Source organism: Syngnathus acus, chromosome 9 (assembly GCF_901709675.1).
Source record: "Syngnathus acus chromosome 9, fSynAcu1.2, whole genome shotgun sequence".
In the NCBI taxonomy this organism is placed as follows: Eukaryota; Metazoa; Chordata; class Actinopteri; order Syngnathiformes; family Syngnathidae; genus Syngnathus; species Syngnathus acus.
Genome location: NC_051094.1, coordinates 11,986,029 through 12,008,994, shown reverse-complemented (window position 1 = coordinate 12,008,994; position 22,966 = coordinate 11,986,029). Strand labels below are relative to the sequence as shown.

The 22,966-nt window shown below is 39.6% G+C and overlaps 1 protein-coding gene across 1 annotated transcript in view; it reads left to right on the top strand.

Annotated features, from left to right (window-relative positions):
• Positions 1 to 898: 898 nt before the first annotated feature.
• The window catches only part of rimbp2 (RIMS binding protein 2), a 67,315-nt gene continuing 45,247 nt past the window's right edge, over positions 899 to 22,966 (top strand). The window contains 2 exon segments of the mRNA XM_037257805.1: positions 899 to 1,109; positions 10,194 to 10,331. Of these exon segments, the coding sequence (XP_037113700.1) occupies positions 984 to 1,109; positions 10,194 to 10,331 (264 nt within the window). The 5' untranslated portion in view covers positions 899 to 983.

Here is a 22,966-nt window from a genome sequence, read left to right as displayed (position 1 = left end):
TACTCTTGGGTTTTAGGCTGAGCTAGAGCATCCCAGCAGAAAAGCAAAGTATATATTTGTATCTGGAGATTAAAAAGAACCTTATAGACAAGCATATAAGGCTAAAGGCAATAAGAGCATCTAAAAGCAGTGTGACAACACATTATTCAGAAATTTAAGATTCACGGGACTGCAGCCAACCTCCCCGGATAAGGAAAATTGATGACAAAGCGACGGAAAATAGCATATGGTAAGAGAACAGCCCAGAACAACTGCCAAAATAATGAAAGCTGAACTCCCAAGGTCAACGTACATCAGCGTTGGATCGCACAATCCGTTGTTGTTGAGCCCGAGAGGACTATGGGAGACAACCAAGGAAGACACCACTGGTGAAAATAAATAACCCCCCCCCCAAAAAATACATTAGTAAAATACAGAACTGCATGTTGACAAGCCACAAAGCTTCCGGGAGAATGTCTCATGAATAGAGCAGATAAAACTGTTTTCAGCAAGTTCTTAGCAAGGCATATCAGTTCTATTTTCAGAGATATAAAAATGAAGCATAACAAGGAAAGAACAGTGTGAAATATAGAGGAGGTTCTACTTTGTTTTGGGGCTATTTTCTTTCATTAACAGAGACGTATCAACAATCTTTTCCTATGTATTGTAAACACAACACAGGTTTGATACTATGTCAAGCATGTAACATTTCATTTTTCTTTTGATTTTGATGTGTTTCTTGCGACAGCTGTGCTGTCTTTGCTGTCTGTGTCCCGGCAATAATCCAACATCCACTTATTATGTAACCCTGCTGGATGCAGATATTTATAATCTGAAGTTATGACATCATCCCGACCACCCAGCGCAGCTGACCATGACAAGCATTTGGGGTGGCATGCAAACTGGCTTGCCATGGTAGGTTGTTACTTGTAGTCAATCCGCAACATGATTGGTACCAGGCTTAATTTTTTTTTACTACCCCTTCCCTTTCACCCCAGGGGTCAATGGGTTGTGAGAAGACTTGCAGGGTGGAGAAACTCCTGAAACGGTGTCAGAGGGAGTGTGTTGTGAGCCTGAGCCAAAGGTTACCTCCAGCAAAGAGGAGCAGTCGGATGAAAGGCACAGACAAGGTGAGTCGAGTCTACTGCGAACGAGCTTTTAATTCAGCCATGTCTGATCTAGACACAAGCCGCACTTGTTGATGCCCGCAGCCACAATTTGACCTCACGTTACTCTCTGCAGCTCCAACTAATGAAAGCTTGCTGTATGCGGGTTTTCGTATTCAATTGGCGAAAGCGACTTGATTTTGTATGAGGGTAAAAGAAAATGCTCTGGTTACAAAGAAATACTGTAAAACAAGAACAATCAGGATTTTGACGGTTTGCAAAATGTAGATGGGTAAATACTAGCCCTGGTGCAACCGCTTTGGGTCAAAGGGTCATATTAGGCCGAAGGTGGATTTCACCACTTTGCTCTCCCAGGTTTAGTAAAAAGCCTCAAAGACTTATGAGTGTCATGACTCCGTACTGTGGATCTGTGCATGTGGAGGCTGCACGATTTGAGCAATGGCACTGTTTGACGTGAATAACTTGTGACTTGTGGTTGCCCTCGTGAAGGATGGCTTGATGTTGATAAAATCCCACAATATTTACAGTACCAGTTTACATTCACTTGGGGAAGAGATATTCCTTGCTCTCTCCACCCTTTCTGTTTAGATGTGTAGGAATGTTTCAATTTACCTGAAAACAAAGGCTTACTTTAATCCAGTTACATCTCTCCTTGAGCAAATATTCCACAAAAAAATGCCTGCTCTGTTAAAATTTCAGAGGGTTTCCATGACTTTGATGGTTTCCACCAAGGTTTTGTATTGTATTAACCAATAAGAACATACGACTGTAGGACACATTACCTGAACTGAAAGGGTAGGGAAATAACACTCTTGCTCACTGGGGAAAACTCCTGTGCATCGTCAGCAAGCCGAGGCGCTTTTAACAAGCCCACACCAGCTCACCTCCTTTCTGCAGCAGCAACTCTAGATTAGAATAAATTCAGAGGTTTAAAGTGCTATAAATAGCAAATGTTTGTTATCATTAAATCAAATATATATACATTCTTGCATTGCAGCATTAACAAACGATCTGCTCGGCCATGATACTTTGGAAAACACATGATCCGTTTTTAGAAATGATTGCGTCATTAACTAGAAGGTTCCTTAGAAGATGACCGTCAACTTTTTTTTTTTTAATATTTAATCAGAGAAACTTTACAAAGGGATTGTCAAAAAAGCCGTTCAAACCTCCAAATCTGCCTCAGTCATCTTAGTTCAGAAACGACTGCACCTCCACTTATGCCCTTCGACATCCTTTTGACAGCTGTGTGAAAAGGTTTGGCTGCATCAAAACTCCAAGTTGGGCAGGAATTCATCGACTCACTATTATAACACACACAGGGAAAATCAATTCAGTCATTGATGGTATAGTAGAATTGGCATTAGCACATCTTGTTATGAAGTTGGAGTTTAAGTTGCAGGGCATTTCTCCAGGTAGTCCTCCCGCCTCTCCACAAATTCTCCATCGTTGTGCTTGTTGCTTTTACTGAAAATACTAAGATAAGACTCCTGCTTTGGATGCTCACAACCCATCCCTTTTTGTTTACTTACAAGGCAGAGGACACTTGACATCAAGCTCGTGTGATGTTGTGGTGCATCTACTGATAAACGGCCCCTGTACGATATAAACTAGATTGCTAAGAGGGTCCTGCTCGAGGGGGTGGGAAGGCTCGTGGTTGCTAGGCATCCACACTAAGGAAAGCATATTTCTTTTGGGCCACTCACCTTGCTTTTCCCCACAACAAATGCAGTTGTCTTATCAGCCACAGAGGGCAGTCATGGCGCACTGCTTTGCTCCACTTTGCCCAATGATGGAAAAAAATGGAATATTCCAAATGATCCCTCCAAATTCTCTTCTGTACTTAATTTCCTGATCTTTGATTGGATGCTTGCCATTGTTTTTGATAGCTGATTGGTTTGGTCCATCATTCATTGAATGAGATTTTGTCCTCCAGAGTCCATGGGTGCCCCCCGTGACCCATCTTTGATAAAGTATAAGCTTGAAGTGCTGCAACAAAACTAAATCAAAGACCGATGGGGGTAGTAGAAGAGCCTCAAACGACCTTGTGAGTCCCAATCATGGCTGCTCATGGGTGGGAGCAGGATAGAAGGTAGATGGAAGGCTAAATTGACAAGATTGTGGGTGACTTCCAAATACAAGACTGAGATTGATCAATTGTGATTCGGGAAGATGAAAGGAATCCCGGTAATGGAGTACTTGCTGATTGGTGTTGTGTACCGCACTGCCTCTGCACTCCTGCGTGCCTGAGTCTTGTGTGACTAAATGTGTGTAAGAGATGGAGAAAGTGAGCGAGGGGGAGAGGGAGAAAGGAAAGGGGGCGTGTTGATGTGTGTGCTCTGCTCTGCTGCACAACTGTGGTAGTGTGAGCTGAATGATGCTCGATGGCTGGCTCTCTCACTCCCTCCTTCCCCACCTCTCTCTTTCGTTCTCTCTTCCCGTGCACTGCCCGGCTGTGTTTCTTGCTGCCGTGCACTGATGAACCATTTTATGCTACAGAGCTGCCATTGACATCATTTTCTTGCTTGTGTCCCTGTCCTTGGAGTCCTGTGGGAAGCACCTGCCACGCCACTGGTCCTTTTAAGTGCTACTGCTAAGGTATGTTACCATCTGCTGTCAAACCTTTTTTTTTTTCTTTTTCTTTTTTTTTTCTCAACAATCCAGGGTTGTTTTGTTTGCTGTGCTGCAGAATCGCAGAGCTGCCGCTGAGGGATAAAGATCTTTCATACTCTTAAAGGTTAATATGTCTGAAATTACTCGCCTGCCTTTCACTTGGCTCTCCAACACTACAATATGCCCCTGTTTGCTGAAATAGACCCAGATCATTGCATTTCATTTGCATGCAGTGGGGATTCAGTTCATTTATTTGTGCTTTTTCTTTTCTTATCAAAAGGATGATGCAGTGGGTTTAAAATAATACTTGGCTGTTTTTATTGTCATGGATGGTATAACGTGATTTGGAGGGTTAGCGTCAGGTCCAGTTGAGACCGCCTCGCCTGCCAAGAGGCATTCTCTCTTAAGTCTAAAGTGAAGTTGCATTAATAAATTGAAGATATAAATTCTAACTTGCAAAATCAATGATGCAGACCAGTAAAACACGATTGAATACAGACTGCTCCGGTTGTTTGCGGGTCACAAAAATGCTATTGAATGTTTGTGTTGCTTATAATTTCACTGTGTTGGTTGCAGACAGCACTGGAGAGACGTGAGCTTCTGAATGTTGTAATCATTTGTGCATGGTCAGCATTTTCCCACAACATATAAAACCATGGATGACAGCCACAAGGGAATGCGGGTAGTAGGAGTACACGGGTCGTCTGTGTGCATGCTGGCACATGTGTGTGTGTGTGTGTGTGTGTGTGTGTGTGCGTGTATGTGTGTATGTGTATGTATGTATATACAGTATATATATATATATATATATATATATATATATATATATATATATATATATATATATATATACGCACACATGAAATATGATCAAGTTCTCTGATGACAAGCTCCCATTCATACTGTAGCTCCTCCTGCCCACCTTGACAAGCACAAATGCTCATTCATTATCTTGCAGTTTATCCCTGACCTGCCAGCAAGTGGCTTTTATCTTCCCCATGCAAAGAGAAAATATATTTTTAACTTTCACTATGAAGCAAGGTGAATAAAGTGCTGTTGGTGTGGAAAAAGAGCCTTGAATGGAATGAGTGAATGGAAGGAAACACATTTTTTGTGCAATGTGTTAAATGGATAAAGAGCGCGCAAGAGTTTTTATCCATAAAGCTGGAGAATGTGTGAGACTCCGCTTTTGTTTTGTTTTCTATTTGTGTTTATGACATGTGATTCTGGAAAATAATCCTTGCTGTATGGAGAACCTACAAAACACAATATTATTTAGTGTCTTTATTTTATTTAATATTTGTACCTTTCTTGTTACAAATCCACTTTTGAGGCTATTGTGATTATTGGTGAGCAGAATAAAATGTTATGAAATTTTAATTGATTGAACGTAACATTAACTTATTTTTCACAACCCCTTTGTTTTGAGTAATTTATTTTGGCAAACAAAATTCTCAGGACATTATGGGAAATACATTTTTTTTAGGATTATTATTCATGAGGGATTTAAGTAATATAATAATAATAATTATTATAATAATTATTATGTTATTTTTTTATTTATTATTTATTCATCACTCTTATTTATTCATTGTTTGTGCCTTCTTGTTTTTATTTTTTGTGTTGTTTACTTGTATGTATATTGTGTACTATGTCTTGTCACCGTGGGATAGTGGGAACGTAATTTCGATCTCTTTGTGTGTCTTGGCATGTGGAGAAATTGACAATAAAGCAGACTTTGACTTTGACTAATGGAATGTGGTCAATGTTGTACATGCATTGTGAATTTGTGCATCATTTTCAGTTCAATTAGTTTCATTCCAAATGTACTACTGCGATGTACATTAATAAGTAGCCAATGTAAAATTATCTTTCTTTTATTGGAGAGCCCCTAGTAGAAAAAAATGGGCTGAACATGGGGGATCAGTGGATGTTGTAGCTATGTCTGGGTGGCAGAGTGTGGTCGTAAGTGACTGAGGCTTGGTCGTAGTAACAGCTGGAACACTGCTGCTGCTGGCGCCAGAATGTAGTCTCGGTAAGACACGTGACCCGCAGTGTGAGGCTTTAGTGATATGAGCAGCAAGGCCAGCGCGCAATGTTACATAACACTATCTTCAGCGGGAAATGGCTTCAGAGATGCCTTCTGTAAGGCTCCGTGACAGTAGAGTGAAAGTGCATTATCATCGTTAGCAGCCATGTCACTTGGACTGTTTATTGGACTGTCCCGTGCATGACAACGCAAGCAAAGCTTTAACACAATAGCACAATAAGCCCTGATTTGCAATGTCTCCACACAAACCCTTTCTCCTTCTTCTATGTTCAACATAATTCTATTCATCCATTCACCTTTAGCATGCATCCTTTCAACACGGCAGATAAATGGATGTCTTGTTTACCCCGAGAACATGTTTGTATTGCACAAATGCTGCTCAAGCTCAAATGGAGTGCAAATAAATATCATGTGCCTGGTGTCATGTCTGCAGTCTGTCTGACGTTCAGGACGGACTGGATGCTGACTGTGCCAGAGGTCGCCTCAGGGATATGAAGACATTCATAATTGATGTTTGTGGAGTTGATTAGGCCTGTTCATTCCCTCGGATGGACAACACTGATTGGGGAGTTCATGTGTTTGCGAGAGCGATGCTGACATTCTTTAATTTCACGGAATAATCAGTTTAACGTGTTTGTGTAAGAATAAAGGGCTCATATTTAAAGGTGTGTGCAAAATCAACTACAAGATAATTGTAGATTTTTTTTTCTGAAAAGCAGTTCAGCAAATTTAGGAGACAGTTTATCCCAAAGACACTTGAAGTAGTTGAGGTGTGGGCTCTCAATATTTTCTGCATCAAACTATATTGACCAGGGATGTCAAACTCCGGCCTGTGGGCCAAATGTGGCCCGCAGTGTGATTATATTTGGCCTGCAAAGACAAATTGTGCATCGACCTTAATAGTCAATACAAAAATTGCAAATTATATTCACTTTTAAAAAATAGAGATGTTACTCGCGATTTTTACTGCCCTTCATCTTTTTAAAAAAATTAACAGTTTTCACTAGTCTCTGATTTCAAAACTAGTTATCAGTTTGTTGTGTAGCCTATACTGTATATAATATGCCGTTCATACATTTATTTGGGTTGACAGTCAAAATGGCCCTCAGAAGGAAACTATGACTATGATGTGGCCCGCAACAAAATGAGTTTGACACCCCTGATATAGACTATGCCTAAGGGGCTGAAATGACCTACAGGAGATGCAAAGAAATCAAAGTTACATGGCATGGCTCTTTCTTGTGACTTCCTTTTCGTCAGTCCTTAAATTCTTCGGAAGCTCCAAAATTGCATTTCTCAAGAGACGATATGGCGTAACTATTTTTGTTTCTTGCATTTGCTCAAAGCTTACGTGAGCGGAAGAGGTCTTGCACCTGCCATTCAGACACAATATTTAAATATCATCCACCGCAATGGATCTCTTTCAAAGTAAAATGATCATGTGACTTTAGATCTTTTTCGCCAAGATGCTGCCAATTAGTGCAGAGAGGTGGTTTGCTAATTTCTGCAGTGTGTGATTGTGCCCAAAGTGTTTTGTCTTGAAATGCGATGAATTTCAAGCCAAGAGTTCAGTCACAGCCTCAAGTTGTATTCTTTTTTTTTTTCACGTCTACTTGGAATTTTGCACGGCATGTCCTCATTTCTGTGCATTGGTTGTCATGCAGTATTGTGCCTCTTACTTTGATTCCCTTTGCGTTTTGCATTTTTAAACCATGCTGACAGGCAACCCTGACCCGTGCCGCACTCGCAGCCTTAAAAATTATGAGAAGCATCCTCTGATGTCACTGGCTTTGTCTGTGATTCACCCTTCACACCGCCTGTTGGAGGTTAATTGCACTCTTTGATAGCACATTATTGGCAGGCAGGGCTCCACACGGAGAACAGGGCAGTTAATATAAGGCAAACTTGCTGCTCCACTTTTAACTTTTGGAATGATTAATCGAAAGCTAATGTGCTCTGGAGTCAATGCTGTGTTTATGTGGGGGTGTAATTGATGCTAATGTCATGATCAAGTGGAATTTCACAGTGGATTAACGGGGAAAAGCTGGGCTCTACTGTACTGCACATGGTGGCCGCTGTTATTCCATTTGCAATGATTCATCTTCATTAGTGTGATAGGGCATGCATGCTACGTTGTTTGATGCTACTTTGTAGAAGTCTCCGTGGGGTTCTTCAAGTCTCCTCCTGTCCCATGCAGAGCCTTAAATGAAACTGTAAAACAGCTCTGAAGATTAATAGCATAAAAAGGCAGTCAGGATTCATAAAGTGATTTATTATATTTGTTTGCTAAATAGGGTGTATGTATCACAGTGTATAATAAAAACATAACATAACAATGGAATGTAAATATCTAAAAGGTGGAATAATTACCAAACTGGACCATATTATGAATAGCGAAATAAAGACTTGACTCTCAGTGGAGGAAAACTAGCATTTTACCATTATATTCTTGCTCGGAACCAATGTTAATGTTTGAGTAGGCCAGCAACGAGAGCCGCAAATTAAAGTGTTCCTTGGTCCGCTGAAGAACTAGGACGCTACATACCACTCTTGTTATAGAATTGAATGAAATTGAATGTCACTTTAGTTTGAAACTGCTCTTTTCACTCACCCGTGAACATTCAACTTTAATCGGTACAATTAGCTTGTCGTAAGCTTCACCACCTTTAGCACTTTCTAATGGAAAAGGCACAAGCAGCATTTATCACAAATTTTAAAGATCTGATCTAAAACTGGCAAACATGCACTATGCACTCATTCAAATGTAATTTTCTTGTAGTCTAACTCGAACTCTATCAAGTCGTTTGCAGCAGGGATAGGTCAACCCCATGGGGTATGAATAATTTCTCTCTCTCTCTCTCTCTCTCTCTCTCTCTGCATACTATGTCCTTGTTGATGGATCATTCTCTCGAATTCTGACCCCAATACGCCAACTCGCTACTGCACCCTATATTGGCCGCTTTCCATTTAAAAAATAGGAGCCTCTATGTACACCATCATTGAGGAGGAGATACTGTTGAAGTCAAGACTCCAACACCAGAACCTTATGGGAGATTTAGATAGATAATAAATAATGATAAATAGCTAATATAGCACATATGAAGTTTGAGGCACTTAAAAGGACTGCAGGGTTTGAGCCTTGTGATGGGCTACATGGCACTACAGACACAGATGTCTGTTTGTGTTAAGGTTACGGCACTGCCTTCTGCTATGAAAGACAAACACTAATTGCCCATTGGCCCTGAATTGGACGTGTGCAGCTGGGGACATGCACCTAAAAATATCTTTGCTCGTTCCCATAAGTGGCGGGCACATGCAGCAACATTGCATTAATAGTCATTACTAATGGATGGCATAGACAAGAAAGGTTATTTTCTGCCTATATCCGCCACGCCAGGAAAGAGATCAAAGTCACACCAGCAGGGCTTGCACAGGAAGCTCAGACTTCAGGCCTATCCACTGACCCACCCTTCAAGTGCTGGTGGAGATGTCACATGGTTGTAGCCCAGCAAGTAACATGACATCTTGTGTTTTGTGTGTGGCCCCAGCAGTTTCCATGTTTGCCACGTCAAGACTTTAGCTCCATGCAGAGTTGGCCCGCCATGCTTGAGTTGTGTTACACCACTGCCACTATGGCACAAAAGCTGCATCTGGTTCCACCTCATTGGAGTGATGAATAATTGAAACCTTGCATTATTATCATGCAAACATGCTAATAAAACAGATGTTGCATCAGCATTTCTGGCGAAGAATAGAATGTTCATGTGTGAATCGCATTGTGATTAAATTTGTCTTTTTATTTCATTGGAATAGCCAATTGTTTGCTTTTTCTCTCTGTGTGTGTGTGTGTGATTAAAAATTGAAAAAAACTGCTCAGTGGAGCCTAACATGAGTTAAGGAAGACATCCATTATCCCAGTTAACTGATGTCTTATGATATGCACAGATAACAAGCAAAAACATGTGTCTGCGCTTTTTCCTTATTGTGTGTTAAGTATAGACATTCTGTAAAAGTTAACTTTGAACTGCTTTCATTCTTTGAAGGCAAAAACGTGAAGACATAAATGAAGGATTGTTTGCATGAGTGTGGCTGACAGATGTGTTTGTCCGCAAAGACCCACTGCTGGCGCTGAGCAACTACTCAGCATACACTTGAACTAAATCTGAGTGCCAGGCAATTTTTCTCATCAGTGGGATTTTGCTGCAGCAGTGAACTTTATGAAGGTTTTGAATTTAAAACTTTTTGAAGGTTTTGAATTTAAGCAAGAGCAAACATGGTGGGGATATATTTTAGGCCGATCGTATTGTACCTTGTCAGTGATAACCAGCCTAAGAATATAGAAATGTAATTCCTGAGAAAATACAAATTAACTCTTGATTGATTTTCCAACTTTGTCTTTTTTTTTTCTCTCGCTCCTGGTCTAGCTCAGAAATGAAGTGGTGCCACTGCAGCTCCACAGTGGACAGCGTTTGGACAACCTTTGTCTTCTAGAGAACAGCAGTGTGGCCCTGAGCCTCAACCCTGAGACGCTGAGCAGCCAGAGGCTAAAACAGAGCTTACTGGTGAGCTCACTTTATGAAAGGTTGCTATAAGCTTGTTGATGCTAGACTGGGCAAGGGTCAATCCGAGGGGAAATGTTCACTCAACAAAAATAGAAACTGTTTTGCTATACTTTTCAGATATGGACACATCAAGATGCTGTTTAAAGGTCATGATTATTACACAGGTCTGACCTGAAATGCTCATGTTTTATTTATAAATTCCCCACCTGCTTGTTAAATAACTACTTGATGATTAGCTTGTCAACAATTTGTCTGGGACGGATTGGATGTTTACCTTGCAGTGTAAGATACTGTACAACTAATACGTATCGCGGGTATCGGCAAATTTGGACTTAGTTTGTAGTCAAAGTGTTTCCACTCAATGTAATTATATTTTAGTCATATGTATTGTCATTTAAATTGTTTTAGTTTTAGTCTGTTTGAGATTGATGAAAGATTAAGTGAAATAGTATATACTAAGCAGGATATTAACTCAAATAATAATAAATAAGATTATTGTAGACAAAAACTGCAGTAAATTTAAGAATTAAGAAGTGTGTAAACGGTAATATGTAAACCTTCCCTTTGCCTTTCGAAAGTCATTACGTTCACCTAGATCAGCGATTTTCCCTCTTTTTATACTTGAAAGAATCACTGAATTAATAATATCATGTTACGGTGTATGATAATGTTACTAATGTTATTATGTAGCATATATACATACATATGTATGTGTATGTACATATATATACATATGTATGTACGTACACACATATATACAAACAACCTCTTGTTTAATCATCCACCCATACACATAGTGATTGAGCCTTTGTTGAATAAATCTGGAGTGTTGAGGAGGGTTAGCAAAACGTTTGAAATGATTCACTTTCTTTTCCGATCAAAGTTACTCGTAGCACTTTTTGCTGTGGCTGAGAATGTTTTGGATATCATTATACGTCTTGCTGCGCTGTTATGCTGGTGTTTTGTTCACGCCTCAGTCAGCAGGGAAAGCAGTATTGAAGAGGGGGTGGATGGGTTGAAGCCTGGTGATGTTATTAGTTCCCTGAAGTGGAAAAATAGATGATTATGGACCCTGAAAAACTGGGGTACTGTTAGTAATTACCAATATTGCATGGTCCTACATACTGGACGACTGAGTGAAGTGGTAATGAAAAACTGACAGAGCATGAAGCTTTTCAGCAAGCACCATTAGCCCGCAGCTCTGTTGTTCTATGATGGAGATGCAATCATCAAAATGGAGACAACGCTGTAAAGGTCTCCTCCTACACAGCTGTCTCCACCCTTTACATTAATTCTATGTCATCTATTATGTAAAGTATGTAGACCTCTGGGATCACCTTAGTGGAGAAAGCTTTATGTGAACCTTTGTTAACTACACAAAGTTTTAGAAAAAAAAACTTAGAGGATTGCAATAGTTCAAGTACCCATTTATCAATCATAAACCGAGTGGCCATTTTAATTTATGAATACAACACAATGACTGTACTGTTATTGTCATTTGATGGCTTTATATCAATTGCCTAGAAGTCTTTTGACTTTACAATTTAGTTAGCGGAGGTTAGTGACATGATTTCTGACTTGCATATACAGCCACCAAAAAAAAGTGTTGTCATAAATATATTGGTCGAAATAAATATACCTTTAGTTGTGCTAGGGCATTTGAAATAAGTAGGAGATTGATGAAACAAGGATGAACTGTATCATTAATACCTTTTTGACATTTTCAAGACAGAGCAATTTTATTTTCAAGACTTGTTTCACACCAAAACCTGACAGAAAGCATTTTCAAGAAAAAAAATACTTTTGGAAGGTAAACCGTGTTGCTAAACACTAAAAGTGCATCTTTTTCATTTGGTTAATTTATGAAATGACAATAGTATGACACAAACGCGATGATGATGATGATTACTGGTATTCCAGTTCTTATCATCTCCTCTGCTCGTCTCTACTCACACTATCACTAAGAAAGTGTCCAATTACCGCTCGGCCTCTTAACATGTCACTGGCCGCAGCCATGATGTCAAAAAGGGACGAAAAATGAGGGATGTGAACAATTCCTCCCTGGTTAACTTTTACCCTCATACCTATTCATGTGAGAGAGCAGGTCGCACGGTCGAGCCTCCGGGTTCAGTTAGACCACATTTGGTTTGCTGGTGTTGTGAATCATCACACAGAGACACATTTTAGTGACGATCATAAATATGAACCAGTCAGAAAGGGAAAAGCTGTCATTCTCAGGCTAAATAGCGTCTAGACACTGTCAGGGTTTAAATGTTCCTCTGAACAAACACAACTTAAGTTAACTTGATTTCACGTCTTCTTTTGCACTCTACCATAATTGCCCAGATTAATAATTTATTCCAGTTTATTAATATTCAGAGACATAAATGGGAATACCATGCAAGGGTATGTCATCTATCTCTTTTTTTTTTTTTTTACTGGACAGCGGTTTACTTACACAATGAACAGCTGTTCCACAATGTGCAGCTATTCTGTTTCATTCATTAATTAAATTTACATTATCAATATGTCTGATGTTATGGGGCAGTTGAGCCAAACCCTGTGATTTTACATTTGCACTTTCTAGTGTACATCTATTGATGTGGAAGGTCCTCCTGTGCTGGGGGGGACAATCTCATGTTTACATCACTTGTAATGAAATTAAATTCGCGTGGCGCCCACATTACAGGCATCCACCAATCCGCAAATTAAATTATCCCTCTTTGTCAACACTCAATGCTGCTGATTGACATAGGGACTCTGCACATGATTCACGCCGCTGTCTTTTTGTTTGTTGGTTTGTCGGTTTGTTGGTTTGTTTGTTTGTTTGTTTGTTTTGATGACCCAATCCATACTTGGTCACATCCCAACTTCACCTGCAGGCGGGAAATTGCCCAATACTTCATCAATAGGCTATACGGTACAAAGCAAAACCATAACATAATCATAACATTTATTTCCTGGAGATTTTTAATATTTGCTATACAACAGTAAAATACAACCAGAGACTTGTCATGTTAAAGACACTGCATGCCTGCGTCAACCTCTTGCTGGACATTTTGTAGTTCTATTTCATCCATATTTCATCCGATGCCGGAAGCACACAAATTCTCTTTGCACATGCACATTTCAAGTACCGTATTTTTCGCACTGTAAGGCGCATCTAAAAACCTCCAATTTTCTCAAAAGCCGACAGTGCGCCTTATAATCTGGTGCGCCTTATATATGGACCAATATCGAGCCACTACGGCAGGCGTGTCCAAATATATGGAATTATATATGGACAAAGTTTTAAAATGGGCCATTCATTGAAGGTGCGCTTTATAATCCGGTGTCCCTTATATATGGACAAAGTTTTAAAATGGGCCATTCACTGAAGGTGCGCCTTATAATCTGGTGCGCCTTATAATGCGGAAAATACGGTATGTATAGGAAAATAGTCACTTGTGTTATTTAACTTTTTAATGTATGATTTACAATAAACAGTGGTTACGTTGTTTTATCCTTGCATGACAGTTTTTTGACATCGCAGTTGTTTACTTATTGCCGTTGGTGGCGATCTTATATGCTTGCTAGCTACGTTTTGCCTAGTTGTCATTCCATCTCAGTAATTCTGTCTTTTCTTTTCATAGTTGGTTCCTAGTCTTGTGTAGATTAGATTGCGTGTTCTTGTGTTTGTCTCCTACCCAGTATTTTTGTTCCGTTATTGAGTCTTCCGTTTAGATATTTTTCCCTCCAGTATTGTTTTCCTTAGTAGTCCTTCTAGCATCAAGCTCTCATTGTGCTCCACCTATTTACCTCGGTTTGTTATTCTCTTGTTATTGTTTCGTGTCACCCTGTTGTTTCGTGACAGTATTTCCATCATAAATATGTGAAGAACGGACATCAAACCCTCTGAATCATGCACTCAAATAATTGGGGCTGGGGTCTTGTCTCCAAGTATCCATTGCACAGCACAGATATTTTTTTATCTCCTCCCAAATCAACTTTACAACATCAGCCCACAGAGGTGCTTGCACTTCATATAAACGTACTTTCCTCATGAGCAAGTCATTTTTTTTCTTGGGAAAAATGTGGTTGTCTGTGCTCCGCCATGTGTCACGACTGTCCGTGCACGACAAGTGCACCGCCTTTAAAGGGAATAAGAGGAGCCATTTCGTTTGGACATGATTGAAGTCGACTGTGTTCACTCCCACAAAGCTCCCCCTTTGAGATTTGTTGGCTCGTACTCATCTGCTAAAATATAGGCACCTGCCTCTGTGCAGATTTACATGGCAACATGGTTATGTTGGTCACCAAAGTAGATTCCAACATCTTTATTATTTAGTGTGTTTTCACTCATTGAATTCTTTTTACACTTGTATGACCATTAAGATGGTTGAACTATTACCGTTTTTTTCCGTGTATAATGCGCAAAATTTAACTAATTTATTGTCCTAAAATCTGGGGTGCGCATTATACATGGGTACAAATTTTTTTTAATTTTTTTTTTTTAAATTTTTTTTTTTTTTTTTTTTTTTTTTTTTAAGAAAATCATGGTACAACAAAACCAACAACAGGACTGACCGACAATAGTGTGTTTGTACTGTGCTCTGGTCATTTCGTCAAAGAAGGGATAATAGTCCTCTTCTCTTCTTGACTGACAATGAATGTGATAGTTTAATACAATCAGCAAATAACAAAATGCGTATTACAGGTAATATTTTATTTCACAACACTTTGCCATGTTCCTTTCGTCTCTGCTGTTCACTTCAAACACGCTCCATACGAACGCAATGCTCTCGTATCAGACGCTTGCTCGATCACCTGCTCGTTTGCTGTCACAATGTACCCTACACAAATCCGAAACATTTGTTGCGGCTCCGAGTCACGACGAGGGGCAAGTTTTGGTTTCCAAGGGTGTTTTTATTCCTCTTCAACGTCTCTCCCATACAGAGCCGCCTTTTTCACATGTCCGCACGTCACTTTCCTCTCTTTTCATCTGATCGCGGTGGTGCCTTTACGGGCAGTCGGAGAAATCAACGCCAACAAAAAAAAAATACATCCAGCCTAGTTAAGACCATACCAAAGACTATAAAAATGGGACCCATTGCCTCCCTGCGTGTGTGACGATCATTGGGACTTAAAAAAAAAAAAAAAAAAAAAAAAAGCAAAAAAAAAAATAAAAAATTGGGTGCGTATTATACATGGGTACAGGCTTTTTTCCAGCATCAACATGCCATTTTTAGGGTGCGTATTATACATGGGGGCGCATTATACACGGAAAAAAACGGTATTTTAAATGGCTTTATAGTTTATAAAGGTTTATGAGGATGACAGTTTTTAAACAATTCTTCTTCATCTTATCATTTTATGTCCATTATTTCTTTCTGTGAAATCTGTGGTTGACCAGCAGCTTGTGTATGGTTATGGTTATGGTTGACCTCTGGTTCCACAGTACTTCCAACAAAACACACACACAAAAAAATCCACAATAACAAGCCGTTAGTGTCCAACAAAATTGGAAAGTTTGCTGAGAAAAATGAAGATAATGACGGTATCCGAGCAAAGCACCTTGAAGGGACAATTGGAGACAGATGAATAGTTCAATGCGACGTGACATGTTTAGCTATAAAAAGAAAAAAAAAACAAGGCCACCCTGCCAACTAGAAATCCCAGAGAGGAGTGGCAGGGAATTAAAACCATGAACAATGTTCGCCTCAAGGACAGAAGAAAACCCTCCCCCTGGGACTCAGCTGACTGAAGCTGCCGAGTGGCTTACAATAGGGCTGATACTGCCTCTTTTGTCGAACTTTGACATCATAGAATCAGAGGTCAAAGCAACTTAGAACAGAGGTGCAACTAATCTAGATGAACAACTTCTAGTTGAAATTTCAGCCTATACATTAGAGTTACACCTAGCAGTTTGACACTTACCGTATTTTCCGCACTATAAGGCGCACCTAAAAACCTCCAATATTCTCAAAAGCCGACAATGCGCCTTTTAATCCGGTGCGCCTTATATATGGACCAATATGGATTTGTGGATGAGGACTAACTTATTAAAGTAAGCTTTACGTGTTTATTTTGTGTATTGTGTGATATTAACGTTTGAGCAACGTTGAGTTATTGATATATTGTTTTCACTGTTTCGAGTGTTACTATATTGTGATTGCATTAACGTTTGAACAACGTTGAGTTATTTATTCTATGCGCTTTATAATCCGGTGCACTTTATATATGAACAAAGTTTTAAAATGGGCCATTCATTGAAGGTGCGCCTTATAATCCGGTGCGCCTTATAGTGTGGAAAATACGGTAAAGAAATCAAAGTAGATACAATTGACTGTTATGAATGAAAAATACTTTGACGTGAATAATTAAAAAGTAAAGAAGATACATTTTCACTTATGATGTGAGGAAAAAGTGTACCTTAATAAGTTTCAATGAATTTAAAGCAAGCGATAGGGGTATTATTTTTTAAGGGTCTCCCTATTGCAGAATTTCTACAGTGGATTCTAGAACGAATAGTCTCCTCTCCGATGAACGGGTTTACTGTAAAGCATTATATGCCTGACTCAGAGGCACTACAATCAAAATAGTTCTTAGACGGCGTAATGGGTTTACCACAGGTTGGCAGAAGCTCATGTCTTTTGACCAGCTTGAAAGCATGCGCGATACAATGGAACTAAATCATCTTGTGCCCATATGCAGGATTTCAGAGCTAAATCTTTGCCAAGTTTCTCAATCTGCAGCCAGTGCATTGAGCTTATTAACATTTCAATCTGCTACAGGCGGTCTCTGCCGCCTCACACAATGAACGTGCCCTTTTAATAATGTAACCGGTTTTAACAAGATTGTAAAGTGTTCATCTGACTTTCATAAGCCTGTTAGCAAAGTGACAAAATCATATGGTGTTATGGGAAACACTATCACTGTTTTTTAGTTTTCCAGTTTACAATGTATTCTGGTTTGTCCAAATTTGGAGCAGCATGCAGGTGGAGTAAAGGCTGAGCTTGTTACTGTTTCGCCCCCGCAGCACTGATATTTCGCTGTAGGTTGATCATGATGTGGGGGATTTAGATTGGTCTTCTGGTAACTGATAGTGCTTTGCTGAACACTCCCCTTCTCCACTGCTTCATCTATAATGTACGTGACTCTGCACAGAGCCAGACCCTGAAAATCCAGCTTGTTCTTGGCCCGTGATAGTTTCTATAATCCCTTTATGTCGGGTGAGCTGTCATTATTTTTACACTCTGATACAGATTATGTGACACTTAAATTAGTCCAACTAACAGAGGGTCAAGGCAACCTGGATTTTGACGGTGTTGACTGATTTGTATGTGTGCGTGTGTGTGTGTCGATAGGTACCTCTGGATTAATGCGACCTTCATGGGGAAGATGAAAATATTGGAGCTGGTAGACATTGATTTTTGGACTGGGCGTTGGTATTTATGGACACAGTCGGTGCATAAATATAAAAACTGATACGCTCTGTCCTGGAGCTAGACTAATCGGACTCTGCGTATATATAAATTCTGTGTCTGTGCGCTTATCCCCTGATGGAGATGATGTGACAGATTTATTGAAATGTTACTTGATGGGGGGGGGGGAGGGGGGAGAGAATTATTCAGTGCGTGTGTTTTGTGATGTAATGAAAGTCAATTATGATGCCTGTCACTAGTAGTCTAGCGCTAAGATCATTTTACAGAGGTGATTACAAAATGTACATTACGTGGAAACTCAAATGAAACACATTTGTACAATTGAATTTGGGAAATATTTTAGGGGAAAACGGGCCACAAAATACGTGACATCATGGCATATGTCACAAGAGTTCATTCAGTGAGCATTAAAGCATTATCTTATCTCTGTGTTTAATTTTTTTTCTTGTATGATTGTTAAAAATGTTAATATACTTCTTAATATATGTGTGTGGTTAATAAAGGTTTTATTATGGTGACCGTTTATTTAAGTAGATATTTAAATAAATAGACTGACTATAGTCCTAAAATGCTCCATCCACTACCACCACAAAAAAAAAAAACATTCATGGACAGGAGTACAACAATTCATCTACTGAGGCCTAATGATACCCTTCAATTCGATCAATAAAGCTCCAGATCGTCTTAATTCTAATTATAGTTAACAGGAACAGCACATCTTTTAGGGCAACAAAACAAGGTGGAGGATAGTCGTTTCAACGCTTGCCAGTTTTTCCCTCACTTGAACCACAGTATTTTCCATGAAAACTTAAAACAGAACATCTTTTGTTTCATTCCATACATTTCACAAAATGATTTGACCAAGTCACCAGCTTTGTTTTCAATGCTATGTCCTGTAAATCAGAAAGTGTTTGTGCTCAGTGGAGTAACCTTAATTAGATTGCTGCCTGGCTGGAATTAAAGGCCAATGCTGGCTGACAGCGATTCTCATGAAGGCAGAGGAGCTGACTGATAAGCTGACCACTCATATGTGGCATACATATGGGATGCAATTGCTCCAAAGGTTGCTTTCTCTTCACGTTTTGTTCAGTGTTTTTTTTTTTTTCTTCTTCTTGAGAGCTCATTGTTACCTTTTCATTTTACTCTCTTGTGACTTGCTACTTATGTGATGTGAGACGTGGGATGATTCTCACTTCTGAGGTTTCTATGGAGTTCACCAGGGAAAGCTTTTCTTTCTGGGTCATTTACTTAGATCGCATCTCTCCGCTTCACTATTTTTAAATAAGCTCAGCTATTTTAAGCTTGTGAAATTAGTCCCACCTCAGAATCCCCTCTATATCAAAGTCATGAATGTGCCAATGCTAGCAAAATCACTGGGCAACAACAGCATACCACCTTTTTTCTTTTCCTTCGCGTATTTTACTGTGGGGAAAAAAAGTTTGTTTTATTTTCAGAGATGATAAATCCATCATGGCTGTTTGATCTGTGTTCTTCTGACTATTGGCTGTCCTGTAATACAGAAATACATTTAAAATCAATGTCAAAGGCTCATGTATTAAAATTAAGTTAATTGGTGTAGATGCCCGAATCAATAAAAACAAAGCACATTTTCACTATAATTATATTTTCCTTCGTTTTTAGATACAAAATGTACTTTTAGTTTTCATTGTTTTCATTTTTCTTTTATTTCCTGACCAAAAAACGTTTTTTTTTTCAGATTTTAAAACAAACTTGGAACAAAAGAAAAACATTTTACATTTTCTTGCTACTATTGCAAACACTGTCCTGTTTATGGGATGTTACGCCGGCCTTGAGTTCATATTCATTTACTTTCCATGCTGCATATCAGCTGCAGTCTTTAATGGTGTTTTATTGGGAGAGTAGCGCTTTGTGTGCAGTAATTTAATCATGAGGCGGGTTGCGTCATGGACTTGAGCCGGTCTTGGGTATCTAGTTGCACACAGTTAGTGTGGTCTATGACACTCGTCTATATGTGGCCACATTGATGCCCGCCAGGACAAAACTCTCAAGACCTGCCCGTTGTAGTTGTGTGGATATGAGGGAACTTGTCTTTCAGTCTTGCACCGTCTCTGTGTGGGAGAAGGTAAAAACAAAATAGCCTTTGGAATATTATGATAATGCTTGGGTTAGTCAATTATTTTATTGAAACATGTAATGATTCCTGCTTATCTAAACAGCAAACTTTTTGTAAGCTATGTTTTGTTTCCTCTTTAGTTTATGTGTAAGACTTTCTTGAAACAGGCATCATTCATTTGAATTGAACATTTCTGGTGTTAGAGTTGGAAGTCGAACACTGCTAGAAAAACAAAACAACAATCAGTTCAGAGGAGCTCCAAAAACATTGAGCATTCAAATGATGCATGTATAGTGTATTGGTGATAATAAAGCAGTTTAGAAATTTGCAATAACAGGAACAGGCTGGTGTGTGTGATGTGCGTGACGAGTGTCATGGCGGGAAGTGGCTGGCTTATGCTGAGTGAAAACTGCACAGTATAAGGAGCAGGGATGTCAATCTGCGGTGGCTAATATGTCAGTATCCTAACGTTCATCAACCTGGGGGCATTCGTGACATTAAAATCTGTGTTTCTGTGTTGTGTTTACACATGCAAGAATGCACAATTTTTTGCCTTTAAATTGGGAGATTTTCCTCAACGACCATTCTGTATCCATGGAAGTCCAACTATGCAATAGCTGATTAGCTAATGAGCACAAATTGCGGCATAAAGCGAGGTTACCCACCGAGCTGCATCCAATCGAGGGTGGGCATGGCCCCCCAATGCCCCCCCCTTGACACCAGGACTGGTTCTACAGTCATGTTTCCACCAATCAATAAAATAAAGTTTTGGTATTGGCCTTGTTTCCACTATGGTGATGTGAAGGCAAGATTCCGATAACCTCAGTTATTTAAATAAAATAGGGTGACATCATCCCAATTCGATACAGTCTAAAGCTGCCATTGTAGACCGTAGTGTGTCAAGCTCTGATCTAAAAAGAATCATTTGTTGATACGCTTGTCACGCAAGGCAGTTAAAATGATGGAAATATTTATTTACCAATGAAGTTAAGTTGACACATTTTGCTGTGAATATTCTGCAATGATTTACGTTAATTAATTATTAAGTTAAGTTGTATTGTCACTAGTGTCTTTGTAATTTGCATTTACTTTATTTTCCCAACTTGTGGTCGTTTGGTATGGTTTAATGTATTAAGATGCTAACATTGCAGAAAGATGAGCAGATTATTATTCAAATATAACACATTGGTCCTACACAGTCTTTCCTGATGTCACATTCATATGTTATGCTTGGAGCAGTTGTGCTGACTGTTACATAACACTTGACTGCATATATTTAAACCAGTGATGTGTCCTTGTGTTGCTTTTTTCTCATCTGTGTTGGAATTGAAGCATAATGATAGTTTTAAAGGTAGGGTGTATAATATTTTTGTGCTTCATGGCTACCATAAGCCCGCCACTTAAAGAATGACTCTACCTTTTTTCTCTGTGTGCACTGATGATGACTCACACTCCAGCACACCCTGCAGAAAACTCCTTTTGCACAGAGGAGGGAGGAAGAGTGAGGGGAAGAGATGAATTATTTTTTGTTGCTCCCAAAGTCATATCTGTTTATGTCACCTACTCCACCTCTTCTGTCTGAGCCTTTGTGCTTGGTTATAAAAGTACTCATCAATATTTCCAAAATTACAAATCTATATTGAGATCGATTTTTTTTTTTTTTTGCATTGCTAAATCCTCAAGTGTATTTTTTTGCACTCAATTTTCCCTCGCAGTAAGGTGGCTCTATGGTGTGTGAGCTTTCATAATTTGAGGTCATTCATTCATTCATTCATTCATTCATTCATTCATTCATTCATTCATTCATTCATTCGTTCATTCATTCATTCATTCATTCATTCTTTCATTCATGCATTCATTCATTTAGCTGGAATGCATCTGATTAATACATGTTTAATCAAGATCACACCCTTCAATAATTTGGTGCCATTCATAGGATTTCTTGATTTTGTCTCTGCAGGCCGCTCTCCATTCAGCGAGCTAACATTGTGTGACATTTTCAGTGAAGCCGAAGTCCGGCCTGCACATGCCGCTGCAGTGCCGTAGGTTGGCTGCCGTCAGGCTTTTGCATCTCTGGAAATAGAAAAAGAGCAAAGAGCCTGAGCGTGATTAATGGCCATGTAGTATGTGTAGCAGCAAACACAACAGGCCTGTCTGCCGCCATCTCCCATCACACGACCCCACAGGCCAAGAATTACATAACGGATCTGCAAAATTGTTCATCCAGATTCTTAATTGCTTTAATTTATTATATGTGTGTGTGTGTGTGTGGGGTTGCAGCTGCGAGGACTTTGAAGCGAGGCACACACACATGCCAGGTGTGTAATTTCGATTTCGAATGGTGGATCTTTGTATTATCGCTGGGCTCTCTACCAAGAGATGCTTGATCTTGCTGCCTCGTGCCAGTCTGGATTTGACTGGCATTCTGTTTTTTCCCCCCTCTTGTTTTAAGAAGCAGCTATTTTTAGCACACTGTGTCAAAACATGGCTGCGTCATCCCGCGTATGCATGTGCGCATAGAAATAAATTTGCTTCCCCGCAAGGTCTGAGTGCTCCCTTCAGCTACATGTGCTTAAGCCCCGTTTGCATTACTTCTTACTGAATGCATGCAGCGCCATTACGCAACGCTGTGCATCAGCTACAGGGCCACCGGGCCAGAATGGCAGCCAGTTACCAATCACTCTCCCGCTCGTCTCCCCTCCCTCCTTTTTCATCTTATTCTGTTTTGCCCTGATCCCCTCCCTTTTCATATCTTTTTAAAGCAGGAAGCGTGGTGCTGTGATTTGTACGCATACCAAATTGCTGCAGACATGTTTTAAGCAGTCAGTAAATGCATGCATGTGTTGCTGTTGGCGTGCTCTCTGTGTGCTGGAGTGTGAAGGCAGGTCAGCAGAGGCCAGCGCAAGAAAAGAGGATGATCTGCCCTTAGTTGTCAGCAGCGCTCCACTGTGAATAAAAGATTGTATTAGATGCTCTTGTATTTTCGGCAGGTTCCAAAGAGTTTTAAAGGTCCTGCAAATTAATAATATTGGCTGATAAGTGTGACGATTAGTTTCACGTGAATTTCTATTTTGTACAGAAAATCTTTATTTAGCCACTTATTATTTATTTGTTAT